We start from the raw sequence: 15439 nt of genomic DNA, 5'->3' as shown, positions 1-15439 counted from the left end.
CTCCAAATAATACCATAGGTTAATGCATAAATAAGCAAATCAAATCCATGCGTTACCCCAATTCAATTCATTTAATTCCTCTTTAATAAAGAAGCGGTCCCACCCCCCTGTCCCTGCCATTTACCTCGGATTTGTGCGATGAATGCTATAAATGTAAATCAATCTAGATGAGAAAGAATCCCATTGAAAGAGCAGAGAAATTTCATCTGGGAAAAGGAGACAAACGAAGGAGGGGCCCGCTCATAAAAAGCAGCTGTTTCACAGTAATCTTTTTTCGTGCCCTGTCACTCACCTTGCCTTTTCACTATCTCTGCTGCTCAAAAAAAAAAAAAAAAAAAACTCTCTTCTATTGTATTTAGTTGCCACATCTTCTTTCCCATTACATCGCCATAGTCCATATTCGTCCAGAGAAAGAGAGAGCACCACTTGCGCTTTTTTTTTTTTTTTTCGGACAATCCCCTTGTAGTTGCTGGAGTGAAAAGACGAGTGCATGGATGTCAAATTGCCCTCAAAACACCATGAAAGATTGATTTGCAGCACTTTTCAGGGCCCTGACATTACTTGGAGGGGATCTGAATAGGAAACCTGTGAGCCGGGGATGGAATAAAGATGTCCTCTCTGCTGGAAAAGAAGCAAAACTGCCCATTTAGCCCCAGTCCATCAAGCCCGAAAAATAGGCAAGAGAGGAAAGAACACAGAGCACTGTGACTATGGAGAAGAAAGAGCCGTATATACTCATCTAAACGTTGCCACAATGCCGAGGGGGCTCCGAACAACAATGAATATTAAACCGCTTACCTCAACAAGGGCTTGAAAAAGTGAACCACGTCAAAACAGCTTTGCATTTTTTGCATGTGAACAATGATGCAAGAAAAAAAAATCCACTTCGACCTTGTTTCCATTCTTGTTATTCCCGCGCTAACTCCTCACAAAAAAATGAATATTACCAGCGCATGAATACGAAATGCCTGAGAAAAAAATGGGCGAGCAACTCCCAGAGGCGAGGAGCCACTTCTGCGACCCGAAAACTTCTCACTTAAACTCACAGCGACGTTTTTAACAGTTTCTGCCTGCTCTTACAGTCTGGCCTCCTGTTGCTTTATTTTTTTCTCTCTTACGCACTCTGGATCATGCGTAATTTTAGACAAGAAAACAACTCTGTTAAATCACATTCAGATGGAATAGACCACAGTTCACAGCCTAGTCATGAGGTTATAATAATAATACAATTTGTAGCGTTGTAGCGTTTTACGCATCCACTTTCTATTTCTATCTTTAAAATGTGTTTATTTATTGTTACTTTGGAGAATCAGCAAGAATCTGTAGCTTCGCACAGTAAAGTTACGTTAATACCCTGAGAAGTGCAGGTAATCAAGTTTTGGCCGCTCTCTCTCTCTCTCTCTCTCTCTCTCTCTCTCTCTCTCTCTCTCTCTCTCTCTCTCTCTCTCTCTCTCTCCCTCCCCTCTCTCCCTCCCTCCCTCCCTCCTGTGAGTCTTACTGTCTGCTGGTGCGTCGCGGTGCAGCAGGCAGGTCCACATGGTGAGGGGTGTGTCATTAATAAGTAATTAGACAGGGGTCACACTGGCCACTTCTATAAAAAGAGACAGCCAGCAGCAGCAGCGCAGCTTTACGCACGGTCTGGGAGCAGAGCGACGGACTGAGGCGCAGCTCAGACTGTCCACTTCTTTTTCTTCGCTCTTCTCGCAGCTTCATCGCTCTTAATCATTTCAGGGTTTGTTTTATTTTCCCCGACGATATGGGCTCCGTGCTACCCGCTGACGCATTGGCTCTCAAGTCTGGATTTAAGTGTCCCAGTCGCTCGCTGTCGGACGTGATCACCTCAGACATCCTGCACAGTTTCCTGTACGGCAGGTGGAGGAACGTGCTGGGCGAACACCTGACGGAGGAGCGACAGAGCGGCAGCCCCAAGACCGCCTTCACCGCCGAGGTGCTGGCTCAGTCCTTCGCTGGAGGTAAGCTGGTCTGCTGATCACTTCGGGACTTTTTTTATTTGCTTTTAGCTTTGACTGTTTGGAAGTTTGGCACAGTCTTATTTTGTAGCTGTTTCCTTAAGCTTAACGTGTCTAAAGTGCAACTTTAAGCCAATAAAATCAAGACTTGATTGCGTTTTAATAAAAATGGCGCATAGAGCAGATTATATGGAGTTTATTTCTTATAAATATGTGGCCCAGAAATCCAGGATGAAATGTTTCATTTTTCCAGTGACAGCTACAGTTTCAGCATTTTCGAGAAAAGCCAAGAAGATAAAAGGCCTTTCTCAAACGTTTTCTTTCCCAAAGGTTCTCTCTGTCACATGTTTTCCGTATTTCCCCTCATTTCTGCTGCTTTTATTTCGACCCATTTAACGCATTAACCCGTTCAGAGCTTCGAGACCTCGCGTTTAGCGGCTTGTTAGGCGTGTAACTGCCTCTGATTGAAAGACGCAGGGCATTAAATTCATTTGGTTAACTTTGTGCTTGACCTGGGAAAGTTTCCACTTAAGAGAGAGAGAAAGGTTTCCTTTCTTTGAGATGTCCCGGGTTTTTATCCCGTATTCATCAATCTCCGGACAGTCTCTTTTCCTCTCTTGGCAGCTATGGGGCTCCTGAGCTTTTCTCTTTCTCTCCTCTTAAAAGATTTGCTGTTCCTCGCATAATGCACCGTGAAGGCTAAATCTAATGCTATTCATTGCATGTCAACCATCTAATCGCCTTTCCATTTTTTTGTTGCAGAAATTCCTGAGTCTTTTAAACAAGCCCTCGTTTCATTCAGCGCAAATTTATTGCTACAAAGTTCTTAAAAGGATAATGAATTTGGAATTAGCCGTTTCTTTTCCAGTAAACTTTAATGAATATCACATCTGAAGCATGACAAATTGCTGGACCCTGGGCAATAAAGGGCCATTTAACACTTATATGGCCGAGCCTTTTTTTCTTTTTTTTTGCAGCCACGAATTAAAAAAAAAAAATCTTTGATTTTGACATTAAAGAAGCGCACGACTTTTTGTTCTTTTTTTTTTCTCTTACTGATGCGGATGAAAACTCTTTCCACGGGGGTTTCTCTGCGCAACAAAACGTTCAATTCAGCCAGTTAATCGAATTAAACGGAGGATAATGTGTAGCTTAATATTTCGTGACTAAAATAATCAGTTTTTGGTTTCAGGACTTCTGTCTTTGGCAGCCACTCGCGCTGCTCTGAAAGACTTTGACCACAAAATTTCGATTCTCTGCTTCATCTGAATTCACGTGGAGTTTTTCACATTTAACATTCATTTTTTTAAAATCAATCTGGAGACTTGGATTTTATTTTAGTCTCCACTTGCCAAGCTCACATTTCTTCCTTGTGTTTGCAGAGGTGCAGAAGCTGTCCAGCCTGGTGCTGCCCAGTGAAGTTATCATCGCCCAGAGCTCGATCCCTGGAGAAGGTCTGGGCATCTTTTCAAAGACCTGGATCAAAGCAGGAACCGAGATGGGCCCTTTCACAGGGAGAGTCCTGTCCCCTGAACACGTGGATCTGCTCAAGAATAACAACCTGATGTGGGAGGTGAGTCCAGACCCAAATTCTTCTGCTGCAGTCTAGTCTTCATTTACTCCTACAGGCTCCAGCAAAGGCCCGTGTGTTGGTACTATCCAGACGCATAGACTTCTCTAGTTTACCTAATGTGGTTTTCCTTGCTGTGTGCGCTCAGGTGTTCAATGAAGACGGGACGGTGCGTTATTTCATCGATGCCAGTCAGGAGGATCAGCGCAGCTGGATGACTTATATAAAGTGCGCCCGGAATGAGCAGGAGCAAAACCTGGAGGTGGTGCAGATCGGCAGCAGCATCTTCTACAAGGCCGTGGAGGTGAGGATTTCATTCTGGAGGCACAAAAAATGTAAATTTCCTTTTAAACAGCGCCGCCTGTTGACCAGATCACCAATCATGCGCGTAACAACAGTTTCCTTCTGGTTCCTCTCTCAGACCATCCCACCAGACCAGGAGCTTCTTGTCTGGTATGGAAACACCCACAACACATTCCTGGGAATCCCTGGAGTCCCTGGAACAGATGAAGAGCACCAGAAGAAAAGTAGGAATGGTGAGGAAGTTTACGGAAAGCAGCTGGCGGTTATTTAATTCAGTGTAGGATTTATTGAAATAGTGTCATAATACAGGCCTACTCATCTGGGATGCTTGAGACAAACGTACACTAAGAAAGTTTTAACTCGTGTCCCTCCTTCTTTTTACCAGATGACTCCCACTCCTGTGACGGACCTGCCTCGTGTTCGCCCTCCTCCTCCTCATCCTCCTCATCCACCACCGCCGGTCGCATGCGCTGCGTCATCTGCCACCGCGGATTCAACTCCCGCAGCAACCTGCGCTCCCACATGCGCATCCACACCCTGGACAAGCCATTCGTCTGCCGCTTCTGCAACCGCCGCTTCAGCCAGTCGTCCACGCTCCGCAACCACGTCCGCCTGCACACCGGCGAGCGGCCCTACAAGTGCCACGTCTGTCAGAGCGCGTACTCCCAGCTGGCGGGCTTGAGGGCGCACCAGAAGAGCGCAAGACACAAACCGGTGACGTCCGGCGCCGACGTGCCCTCCCAAGTGTCCCCGCCTCCCCCACAGATTACGACCATGCCTCACCAGCACCAGATGCCCCTGGTGCACCACATCCCCACCATGGTGCTATGATGACAGAAACAGAGACAGTTGCGCAGAAAGAACAACGTTGCACTTTAGATTAGAGCTGTAGTGGAGAAATAAAGGGAGCTCCTGCATGAGGAGGCCCCTCAGTGGGTTGGTATGATAGTAAAGCATCTCACAAAGACATTTAAATCTGTTGCCTTGTTTGCATAGGCTATTGCTTTTTTCATTGGTTATGTGATCAAACCTCCAGCAGAAGAATGTTTTTATATCTTTTATTTTGGAAGCTGAAATATACTGAAACATCACCTCTGTTCCAAGACCTCCAGTGTGTAATCTTAGGAACTGAAAAAGTGTCATATATCAATAGAAAGACAGATGTTTTCTACTTTTAAATCAAGTTGATTTTACATCACATCCTCACCAGCTCAGGTGAAAATACCTTCAGTCAGATTTGTACCGTCAGTACAAACTCAGCAGCGTCAGGCCACCAGTGTATGTCAGCTCCACACTGTCAACTCAAATTGTCACTTTATCCTTGTAAAGACTATACACTTTGCATATTTGTGTAATTGTAAAATTGTACTGTATCCTACTGTACATGTGAATGTAAATACACTCATGCTTTCTTCTATTCTAAATAAATGATATGATGTGATCTATTACATAGAGTTTCATTTAAAGTATTAGGGGTCGGAGTGAAAGCATGTTCATTTCCTGCTCTTGTGAATTAGATTTGTAGAAGTCTGCTTTTGTTAAAAGATATTATTCATTATAACTTTTAGAGTAAAAAACAGACCAGAGAGCAGACTTAGCTTCATGTTCATGTCTTTGTTATTTTTAATCACTTCATCTAGTCTAGTTTACTTAACTGTGGCTTTAACCAGAAAGAAAAAATCTGAAAATTTGTTGTTCAAATAGAAGATACTGAATTTGAAGTGACATAGGAAAACCTGTCACTTAAAGACTTAAGTTTTACTAACACATAATGACATTACTTATAACTTAATGGCTTGTTTTTGTTAGTGCAGTCAGTGCTGAGAATATTATATTGAAGATGCTTTTACAGTCTTTATAAAACATTCATTTATCATCCATTATATCCATATATCTTTCTGTCTGTTTGGTTCAGTGTCATTGGGCCTTGTGAGTTCAGAAGGATTTTACCCCTGGCCACTCCAGTCTCCAGGTTGGAGACTGTGAATGTGTTTGTCTGTCTCTGTGTTAGCGCTGCTCATGAATTGATTATTGAACTGGTCTACTAGACCAGAGAGGTCCATAAGGCTTGAAGCTAGAATCTCTGTTTTAAGTGACCATTAATACTTCCCATTGATAAGTCAAATTAGCACAAACAGATGTAAAACAACCACAAAGAGATGCAAAACTAATACCAAATGACCAATGACAGAACTAAAAGAGCCAGTGGTTAATGGTTTGACAGTGGACTGGGAACTTGTTCAGGACGTGACTATATTAAGGTGAATCCTACCTCTGTAAATGACTTATTTCTCTCATGTTATTTCTGACTTGATTTACTCAGGTGATTTGCTCTTGCAGTTCTGCTTTCTTCCACATGATGACGACAGATACTGAGGAGTCTCACAAGAGAAACCTAAAAACTCCTGGGGTATTCTTATAAGAGCAGTTGGATGACACAGTTTATAAAGTGATCTTAACAATTTTTTATTTATCCTATGTCACCTCTGAGTTACTGCTGCACTTCTCAGACGTCAGACATTATCCAACAAGGAGTTTTCAGATAAGTCATCATTATAACAAATGCAGAGCAACACAGACTGACATGTTGCATGTACATCAGCTTCATAAAAGATCAGGTGGAGTGATGGGGGCTTCTCCTCTGTCCATCCTGCTGGGTGGTGGTTCATCACTACAGACTGTCCACACCTTCTGTCCTGCACAGTGAAGAAAACAAGGCATTTGAGCTATAAAAACTACACTCATTATTTCAATATCATATTATTTAACACAGCAGGGAGCACCTTTATTTTGTCATCCTGTCACTGTCATGTCTCTTTTCAAAGAACCACAGCAAGAAACTACCCAGCTAGCCACATTGCGCAGTGCTGAAAGAAAGCAGACAGAGATTCTCCTTTCACCTGTGTTTTATATCAGCCAACCTCCTGCCAAGTCTGCTGTGGCAGGTAACCTGATTCCACCCCTATCAGGTTTAACACCTTCTGTTTTACACACAATCTTGCATCATTAAAATGAGTGAAACAAATATTATAATATATACAGTATATATATATATATGTGTCACAGCTCAAAATATATGTCACTGCTCAACAATCTGCTTACTGCAAAACTGTCTGCTCACGTGTTACAAATGTGAATATATGTGTAAACATGCTTTAGTACTTACCAGAGAATATTAGTCACAGCATAGTTATACTTTTGAAAGATTTAGTCTTGAAGCTCATAGTTCATAGCTCTGCTGTTCCTATAGGTGACCTTAAACTGCAAGGTACTGACAGTGTTTTTCAGTCCCAGAGGCTCCGGTAGTCTCCTTCACTGACTGATACTCACTGCAGTGTTAGTGAACTGAGAGCTGAACTGGAAGGATAATATTACTATATGTACAATTTCCATTGCATGCTTTTTTTATGGGCATCAGAAAGAGTGATCCAAATAAGATGTTGTTATTGATCGTAGTCTATAACTTGAGTGTATATATTAATCAAAGGGTATTTTTAATACAGATTTTTTTTTTTGGTTTATTTTTTTTAAATAATCCTTTGCTTTAATTTATAAATATAAATTATTTTTTTTACTGTGAAAATCCCAAGTCACGTCCTTTTGACCATTTTCATTTAAATCCAACTCTACTCATCGAAAACTTTGACTAAAATTTAAAAACTAATTGTCATCTACATACAGGTTGCACCAAAACAATAAGGCGTTTTTCGATGACAAAATTAAATCTTTTATTCTTTCGGTCTTCCTGCCTACATGGATTATGTTGCTATGCTTTTAACTGGTAACAAAATATTTTATGACTTTTATTTTGCGATGCTTTACAGCTGCAGACAGTGAATCGATTGAGTTGGTCTCGCTGTGATGAGAATGACTCTCTGACATCTGTTAGTAGGGTCTCGGGGAGTGTTGTCATTTTTCTGCCGCTAGCCTTTAGTGCTAGCTAGTCGTTTAATTTTCTCTTCAACATACTTCGATCCAGCAGGTGGGTTACAGTCCGTGTCAGCAGCTTTATACCGGGCCACGCTGATGAGCACATGCGAGAAGGGCACACATTTATAAAAGTGGCTGCTTGTCGCGAAAATGAAATGCGGTTAGACGTCTTTAAAAGTTGACAACAAACGTCAGCTAGCAGTTAGCTGACAAGTTAACAAGTTAGCTAGCTTAGTTAGCATAGCTGCAAACTAAGCTCTTCTCGACGAGCAAAGACATAAAAACCACCGCTTGTCATGGGGTCTTTAGCCTGTTGATATGATAATATTCAGTAGGGTGCTTAAACACTTGGCTTTAAGTTTATAGACACTTCCTTGTCAGTTTTACGCTCAGCTGCAAATATTTCCTTGTTAGGTCATCAACACGACGACTTTGCTTCAGCGAAGAAGAGCTGCGTTCATGTGCTGATTCATAATTTGTACAGAGTGCAGTTGTTCTACGTGTGTTTTTGGTGTTATGTAAGCTTGTGTTATATTTAGGTGGAGGAAAATCACATTAACACAACTCTGTTCCAGCAGCGGCTCTGCTGAACTGATAATATCTGTGAAGACAAAAGATGAATGTGATACAGACTTTTAGTTCAACATGATAATGTTTATAATAGCGTGATGTGACAGCAGGGGGGCTGAAAAATGTGCACCCACACCCAGCTGTCAGTCTATAATTAGTCCCCTTGTTTAGGTGAAGCCTCAGGTTATTGATGGATGCACAGATTCAATTTATTTTACTTGTATAGTGTCAAATCACAATACAGCCATCTCAAGGCACTTTACAGAAACAAAAACCCAACAAATCCCTTATGAGCAAGGACCTGGTGACAGTGGAGAGAAAAACTCCCTTTAACGGAAGAAACCTCCAGAGAAAAGAACTATAAACAACAGAAAAACACTGTGCAGGTTGAGAGGGGGGGGATCCAGAAACAATATAACATGGTGACTGATTTCATCTCCTTTTTTCCAAGTAATACATTTGTTCAGCTAAAGCATATCATTGTTGTATGGCCAGTGTTCCTCTCTACATGTGATGTGTTTTCACAGGGACAGATAAAATGAATAGTTTAGTACCAATGTAACATCTGAAATGAAATAACTCATTGATGTTTCCACTTTAATACATTACTTTGTGTTGTGTTTACATCTGTATATCAAGGTGACGCAGAACTTGGAATAAAATTATTTTAATTACCGAAAAGCTACATGAGGGGAAGCTGTGTGTGAAGGGATTTAATTGGCGTTTATACAACATTGCACCCATAGTGTTTGTGTTACACAGGATGTTAGGATGGAGTGTGACCAAGTTCTGCCGGACAGCCTGGTGTTGGAGATCTTCCTGCGTCTGCCCCATGATGCTGTGCTGAGAGCTGGTCTGACCTGCCGACAGTGGTTGGCTGTGTCCAGAGATGAGTTCCTGTGGAAGGAGCTGTTCTACAACTACTACTGCATCCCCCGCTCTGTACCCCGACACCCAGGTGAACAATTATAAACATACCATTCATATGTGTATTCAAAGTCACTTTCCACAATTATTCATCACAAAAGGGCACTTTGTCCATAGATGTGTAGGCCAGTTCCAGCTTTAAATAACTTGTGATTTACTTTTGTGCAGCGGCTGTGTCATGGTACCGGGAGTTCAAGCGTCTCTTTGACTGTATCCCCTGTGTGGAGGTTCAGACGCTGAGAGAGCACAGCGACCAAGTCCTCCATCTGGCTTTCTCTCACAGGGGTCACAGGTTCTCTTCTTGCTCCAAAGACTGTACTGTCAAGGTAACAGTTAAAGTATTACTGTGGATACTTTCATCCTGGATCTTTTTTTTAGTTTCTGCCAACATGACATCCCTTAAAGTGTAACCACCAGCAGCTGTCATTCTCCCTATTGTTCATATTGTCTACTCATTTATTTCCAAATATGTCTCCTGCTTCCTTCTACGCAGCTCTGGGACACAGAACGGCCAGATGGTAATATTTCATTGGTGCACAGCTCCAGCATGCGACAGTTCAACTGGGGCTACACACAGTTCTCCCAGTTCAATGCTGACGACAGCCTGCTGCTTGTATCTGGTGTTTACCTGGGCCCACAGCATTCCTCTTCTGGAGAAATCGCTGTCATCAGTCTGGGTAGGTACCAAGAAAAGATTACTCAGCAGTTATGCCATCATTTCCTGATGATCTTAGAGAAGATAGTCACTTTCTAGTTTTCACACTAATCCTCATACAAACAGAAGGTTTTGGCGTCTTGTTTGATGTTACAATATCCTAAAAACATAGCAATGTCTTAATTTGTTTATTACATATGTACAAACTAAACTTGTCTTTTTTTTACATGAAAAACACAGTATAGACTGGTCTAACGCAATTTAACAGAAAGCAGAACCATCGGTAGTAAATGAACATTACAGCTCTGTTTTATACCATATATTAATGTACCTGCTGTGATCTTCCTCGCTTTCGCCTTCACAGAAAATTACACACTTTTATCACGTGTGAGGAACAAGCCTTATGATGTGTTTGGCTGCTGGCTGAATGAGACCCACCTGATTTCTGGGAACCTGCACTGGATCGGCAACATGACGTCCTGCTCTGTGCTCTGGCTCAATAAAGCCTTCCAGGTGAGACCCAGTGCAGCTTGTCAGACATGTCATCAAAACAGTCAAAAATGTCTTTGCGGCTTCTAAAATTGTCCTTTTCTCTGACAGGATATTGAATCTGAGAACGTCAATGTGGTCAAGCGCCTTTTCAAGATCCAGAACATCAATGCTAGCACGATCCGCACAGTGATGGTGGCCCACTGCCGTCGTCATGACAACCCAGACTTACTACTAGACTATGAGGCTCAGTCTCAGGCTAAAAGGCAAATAGGGCAGCAGCAACAACAGCAGCACAGTCCCCTCCTCTTTGATCTGGGAACCTCTGGCAGTGAGGATGAAGACGAGGAAGAGGAGGTGGTGGAGGAGTTTCACAAGGAAGCAAGGTGTCATGGCTTCTCCACTGTCCGCCTTCCCCAGCCCACCCTCTCTGGTCTGGATCATGTTATACAGGTGAGCTCGATGTAACATCCATGTTGATCAATTTTTTCTAAAATAATGTTCTTCATTCTGCATGTTCTTGTTCATCCTTTAGAGTCGTAAAAAGGTAGGACCCAGGGAGCTGGAGATTGAGACCCAGGTGGCCCAAATGATGGGTCGAGCTCACACCAAAGCCCCTGACTCCAGCCTCATCGAGCCATCTGCGAGCGGGGAAGGAGAGGACAAGACTTATTTGCTCTTCACCACTGGCAGCCTTACATATTCCCCTCACCAGATAGGTACGATTGTTTCTTTTTGCACTTATGATGCACACATATAATGCAACAAATCTAAGAAAGCTTGTGTAAGAAAACGACGCACATAGTGTCAGACATCTCTTTTCATATGGTAGCTTGTCTTCCCTTACAGGCATTAAGCGGATTAAGCCCGACCAGATGACAACCTGTGGTCCTGTCCTTGGAGAAGAGCGGAGTTCAGACGAATTTTTTGATTCTCTGGACCATGTAATTGATATCCATGGACACATCATTGGTATGGGCCTTTCTCCAGACCACAGGTGAGTCAACAAATATTAAATTCAGTAAGCTTTATATAATATGCCCAGTGGTTTCCAAACGTTTTCTGATGAGCTCTGCTTTTTCAGAAGAGCATTTTATAATTATTTTCTTTGTTGCATAGGCAGGCTGGACCTCAGCGTCGTTCCATTTGTGAATGAAAAATCAACATAAACCTACTGTATGTCACTCGAGGTTCCTATTGTACTAAAAAGTAGCTGCTAAAAAAAGTCCCCTTAAACAGTGTTTCAAGAACATTGTTCTCAGTTCCTGCGGTTCCTACACAAAAAAATGGGAACTGAACCCAAAGGTTCTAAGAAAGCCTTATGTTATTAGTGGTCAAGCATACCTTGCGTATCCTCTGAAATAGCTCTGTGTCATTCTCACTGTCTAAATAAATGAGGAACAGCCATGTGCTGAGTAGGAAATTGTACGATGTGACTGTTCTGGGAAAAGGACCTTGTACACTGATCATTTATTTGTCATCAAAATGTCACAAGAAAACAGGGCTTAAATAAAAGATGTTGCACTTTCAGATCCAAAAAAATCTGCCACTGGATTAGTGCAAGCATATATTTGATCTGTGTTGCCTTACAACACCATATGTCAACACTGTAAATTAGAAATGCCTTTAAATCTTTAATTTCTTCTCATCTCATGGATTAGATATCTTTATGTGAATAGTCGGGCTTGGCCAGCTGGATGTGTGATTTCTGACCCCATGTCTCCGCCTCCCATTGCTGAGGAGATTGACCTCCATGTCATTGATCTGAAGAGTCTGAGGGAGGAAAGGAGAAGTCTTCGCGCTCATCGAGCCTTCACACCTAACGATGAGTGCTTCTTTATCTTCCTTGATGTCAGCAGAGACTTTGTTGCTAGGTGAGTGACCGGATGTAGACTCTTCCAAAAATAATTTGTCTGAGATGTAACTTTCACATGCAGCTTTCACTTTTCGTTTGCTTGTACAGTGCCATTAAGTGGCAAATATGAAAAGGGAAGTGATACAGAAATAGTAGCCACATATCTGTTTCCATACTGTGTGAATAGAAGCAATGTATTGCTCCTGTTTTACATACACTATGTTAGCTGTTATTTTTAGCACCTGAGAACTTCGGCTGTTGGGATGTTTCATGAAGTTTAAAATATTATTTAAATGTGTAGTTTGTGTAAGTGACAGAAGCTGCCAGCTGCACTAGCCGACACATTGCACAGTACACTTCTGCAGATTTTCCACCAGCCTGTAGAAATTAGTCTATTACAAAGGTACCTTGATTATTAGCAAAACTCTTCTATTCCCTTTTGTTATTACAGCAGAAAGTTATATACAAATTCGGTCCCTTCTTACTGAATGTTTTACATCTGTTTAAGCAGGTTATGTTGCACTTTGTTCCTGCTGAGTGCTGTTGTTGTTTTCATTATTCTGTTCTGCTGCTCTTTTGTATATGTTGTTTATAATCCAGATTGCCTGATCATGGTAAAAACCTATTGGACATGCAAGTACACAATCACATCGTTTAGCTTTCATTCAATTACCGTATTGCTGTTGCTTTATTATTTTATAAGCCTTGCATCATGAAAACAAATAGCTCTTTTAATGGCTTCAGAGAAGGTGATGTTTAGAGCTGAAATGAAGAGCTTTTGGAGTGTGTCACACCAGTCAAGCAGTTTGAGGACATCAAGAAAATGATAACTGGAGTGATTGATAATGAAAATAATCCAGTGTAACTCCAGTAATGACAGACAGAAGCAATCTGGAAATGATTTCATTGTGAAGGCTCTACTGACTTCTCCCTCCACTCCCTTACCTGCAGTGGAGCAGAGGACAAGCACGGCTACATCTGGGACCGTCATTACAACATCTGTCTGGCACGTCTGGCACATGATGATGTGGTGAACTCCGTGGCGTTCAGCCCCGCTGACCAGGAACTGCTGCTGTCAGCCAGCGATGACTCTACAATTAAGGTTTGGCGTTCACCGCGCATGGTCCGTTTAGCGCAGGCCCCCGCCCGGCCACCGAGGCCCCGCAACCTCCTGTCGTCCTGGCTGACCCGTAACAGGAACTCATCTGCCAGTTGTGTCAGTGGAAAGCCATGAGACATGTTGCAAAACACTTCACGGGAGAGGGAGAGGAAAGTTTGAATTCTTTCCTTTGTGGTGTGCATATATATATATATACACTCCACGTATATGTACAGTGTGGTTACAGTCAGTGGTTTTACTTGAGCTCACGGTGTTGTGACCCACAGCAGTGCTTGCTGTCTTCAGTTGACAGGAGATGACATGTGATGCGAGACACAAGGGAGCGCTGTTGCACAAGCAAACGGCAGAAATCGTCATAGACTGTTGTCACGGATAGAAATAATGTAAAGCTGACACCTAAATGCAGGCGTCCAAACAAGTTCCCCAACACATGGTTTTTGTCTGTTTTTATCTCTAAGACTGTGTTTGAGTAGGTCAGACACAGGACTCCTGGACCTGAGCTGTAAATGTATGAAAACATACTGCAGAGGTGCCACTTTTTGATCATGGTTGTCATAACCTGCTCATCAGGGGCAAAGTGCTGTAACAAAACAATTTCACATTTTCTTCATTAATGGCTGTATCTTGATGTCTTGAGTCTAAATACTGTATAAACTCTATTTTCAAATAACTATAACCCACAAAGGGATGGAGACATTTAAACATAATTACTTTAGTCTGCCTTGGTTTTAATGAAGACCCATCCAATTGTTGTTGTGCCCCAGAAATGATAGGGCAGAAATGATGACCTGAATGATATACTATTAAACATAGAATTATTGAGTAATTTAATGTAGATTTGTTGAGGAACAGTTAGAATGAAGCATGACTGAAACATGACTGTCTGTCTAATTGTTATTGGTCCTACATTGTTAAGAAATGTACGCCTTAGCCAACACCTTGATTCATTAGTAGTACAAACCTGCACCCTTTAATTTGGTCAAAAGGCTCCATGACACATCAGGATGAGTTTCAGAAATTGATGTCTCCTTGACTTTTTTTCATTAAAAAATGTATTTTCATTCATCATAATTACATGTGACAAAAGATTTGTTTTGTTTCCAAGAATTATTTCACTTCTTTCCCCAATTCCCAAAATAGACTATGGGATATGTGGCTATATGAACAATTTAGAGCCCTTCTGAATACACCTACAGCTAATCACAGGTATCTTGGGTCATATTTGTGCAGTGCTATCCAATTAGCCCTGTGTTTGGTACCACCAGTTCAAAATGAAATTCGACTTAACACATCACATATAAACCACCCTGCGCAACATTTGCGTTTTAGACACACCACTGAATAAACAATGTTATATTACTTATTTATGTACTTTATATCCCCTTAAGGATAGATGCTAGAGGGAGATAATTAAATTTCAATACACACAATGCCACCAAATATTTATTAATTTAAGCATAATATGTAGAGTGCACTTTAAAAGAACTAAAGGTTGTTTTGGCTAACGTTTAAAATCAAAAATTTGCAACTTAAAAGTCTTGAAGTGTTTGAGGTTATCCCTTGACTTCCCATCACTCTTGTAGTCCTCTGCAGGGTCCTTCACTTTCATTGTTCTCTCGAACAACAAAACAAAAAGTAACACATAATCTGTGAACCTTGTGACTTTTCCGCTTGCTGTTTGTCCAGTACAAGGTTCAGGTACTTTACCTGCTAAATATTGTGCTTCCTTGAAGATTCCCCACTGTAGGAGGTTTTCTGTCACCCTGTAACTGTGACTGTGGGTTGTCTCAACAACTTCATCATCGTTGCACATGTTTTACAAGTTTCCAGAGACATCTCCATAAGTTTAACGGTTCGGCAGCCGCCTCTGCAACAGTATTTTCCATGTTTAGAAATATGTGTAATAAATTATGAACTTTCTCCTTGGTCTCTTTGACAACTTTAACTGTAGTGCTATCCTTTAACTATTTTCTAACATACCCTCCCCCACCCTTAAATAAAAAGCATGTCCTGAAAAGCCAGAAGTCTGAATATGTGTCAGATTAATATT

General features: G+C 41.7%; 2 protein-coding genes and 1 long non-coding RNA gene across 4 annotated transcripts; 2 read left to right on the top strand and 1 right to left on the bottom strand.

Moving 5' to 3' along the window:
- The first annotated feature begins 1756 nt into the window (after positions 1 to 1756).
- prdm12a (PR domain containing 12a) lies at positions 1757 to 5212 on the top strand. The gene is made up of 5 exons (XM_026297901.1): positions 1757 to 1973; positions 3353 to 3543; positions 3689 to 3844; positions 3962 to 4091; positions 4214 to 5212. Exons 1-5 carry the CDS (start codon positions 1757 to 1759, stop codon positions 4672 to 4674), a joined length of 1155 nt encoding a protein of 384 aa, XP_026153686.1. The 3' UTR covers positions 4675 to 5212.
- On the bottom strand, positions 3019 to 4333 carry LOC117152709 (uncharacterized). The gene is made up of 2 exons (XR_004463187.1): positions 4226 to 4333; positions 3019 to 4037 (listed from the first exon to the last, which is right to left on the bottom strand). It is a non-coding gene; the product is annotated as an uncharacterized LOC117152709 (long non-coding RNA).
- Positions 5213 to 7736: 2524 nt separating the features above from the next.
- Positions 7737 to 14477, top strand: fbxw5 (F-box and WD repeat domain containing 5). 2 transcript variants are annotated; one of them, XM_026297733.1, is made up of 10 exons: positions 7737 to 7825; positions 9106 to 9301; positions 9439 to 9596; positions 9764 to 9947; positions 10290 to 10438; positions 10526 to 10867; positions 10950 to 11133; positions 11264 to 11411; positions 12076 to 12288; positions 13221 to 13503. In XM_026297733.1, exons 2-10 carry the CDS (start codon positions 9115 to 9117, stop codon positions 13501 to 13503), a joined length of 1848 nt encoding a protein of 615 aa, XP_026153518.1. In that variant the 5' UTR covers positions 7737 to 7825; positions 9106 to 9114. The 2 variants fall into 2 exon arrangements, with proteins under 2 accessions (XP_026153518.1, XP_026153519.1); XM_026297734.1 differs by lacking the exon at positions 7737 to 7825 and having other exon boundaries at positions 9115 to 9301; positions 13221 to 14477.
- Positions 14478 to 15439: the final 962 nt, after the last annotated feature.

This window comes from Mastacembelus armatus, chromosome 12 (assembly GCF_900324485.2).
Source record: "Mastacembelus armatus chromosome 12, fMasArm1.2, whole genome shotgun sequence".
Classification (NCBI taxonomy): domain Eukaryota; kingdom Metazoa; phylum Chordata; class Actinopteri; order Synbranchiformes; family Mastacembelidae; genus Mastacembelus; species Mastacembelus armatus.
Note: the sequence above shows the minus strand (reverse complement) of the source record. Positions and strands in the feature narration are given on the sequence as shown.

Coding starts and splice junctions, on each gene's coding strand:
- prdm12a (XM_026297901.1), top strand. CDS start 1,757: ATGGGCTCCGTGCTACCCGCTGACGCATTGGCTCTCAAGTCTGGATTT. Junction 1,974..3,352: donor GGCTCAGTCCTTCGCTGGAG/GTAAGCTGGTCT, acceptor TTGTGTTTGCAG/AGGTGCAGAAGCTGTCCAGC. Junction 4,092..4,213: donor GAATGGTGAGGAAGTTTACG/GAAAGCAGCTGG, acceptor ACTCGTGTCCCT/CCTTCTTTTTACCAGATGAC.
- fbxw5 (XM_026297734.1), top strand. CDS start 9,115: ATGGAGTGTGACCAAGTTCTGCCGGACAGCCTGGTGTTGGAGATCTTC. Junction 9,597..9,763: donor CCAAAGACTGTACTGTCAAG/GTAACAGTTAAA, acceptor CCTTCTACGCAG/CTCTGGGACACAGAACGGCC. Junction 11,134..11,263: donor ATATTCCCCTCACCAGATAG/GTACGATTGTTT, acceptor CTTCCCTTACAG/GCATTAAGCGGATTAAGCCC.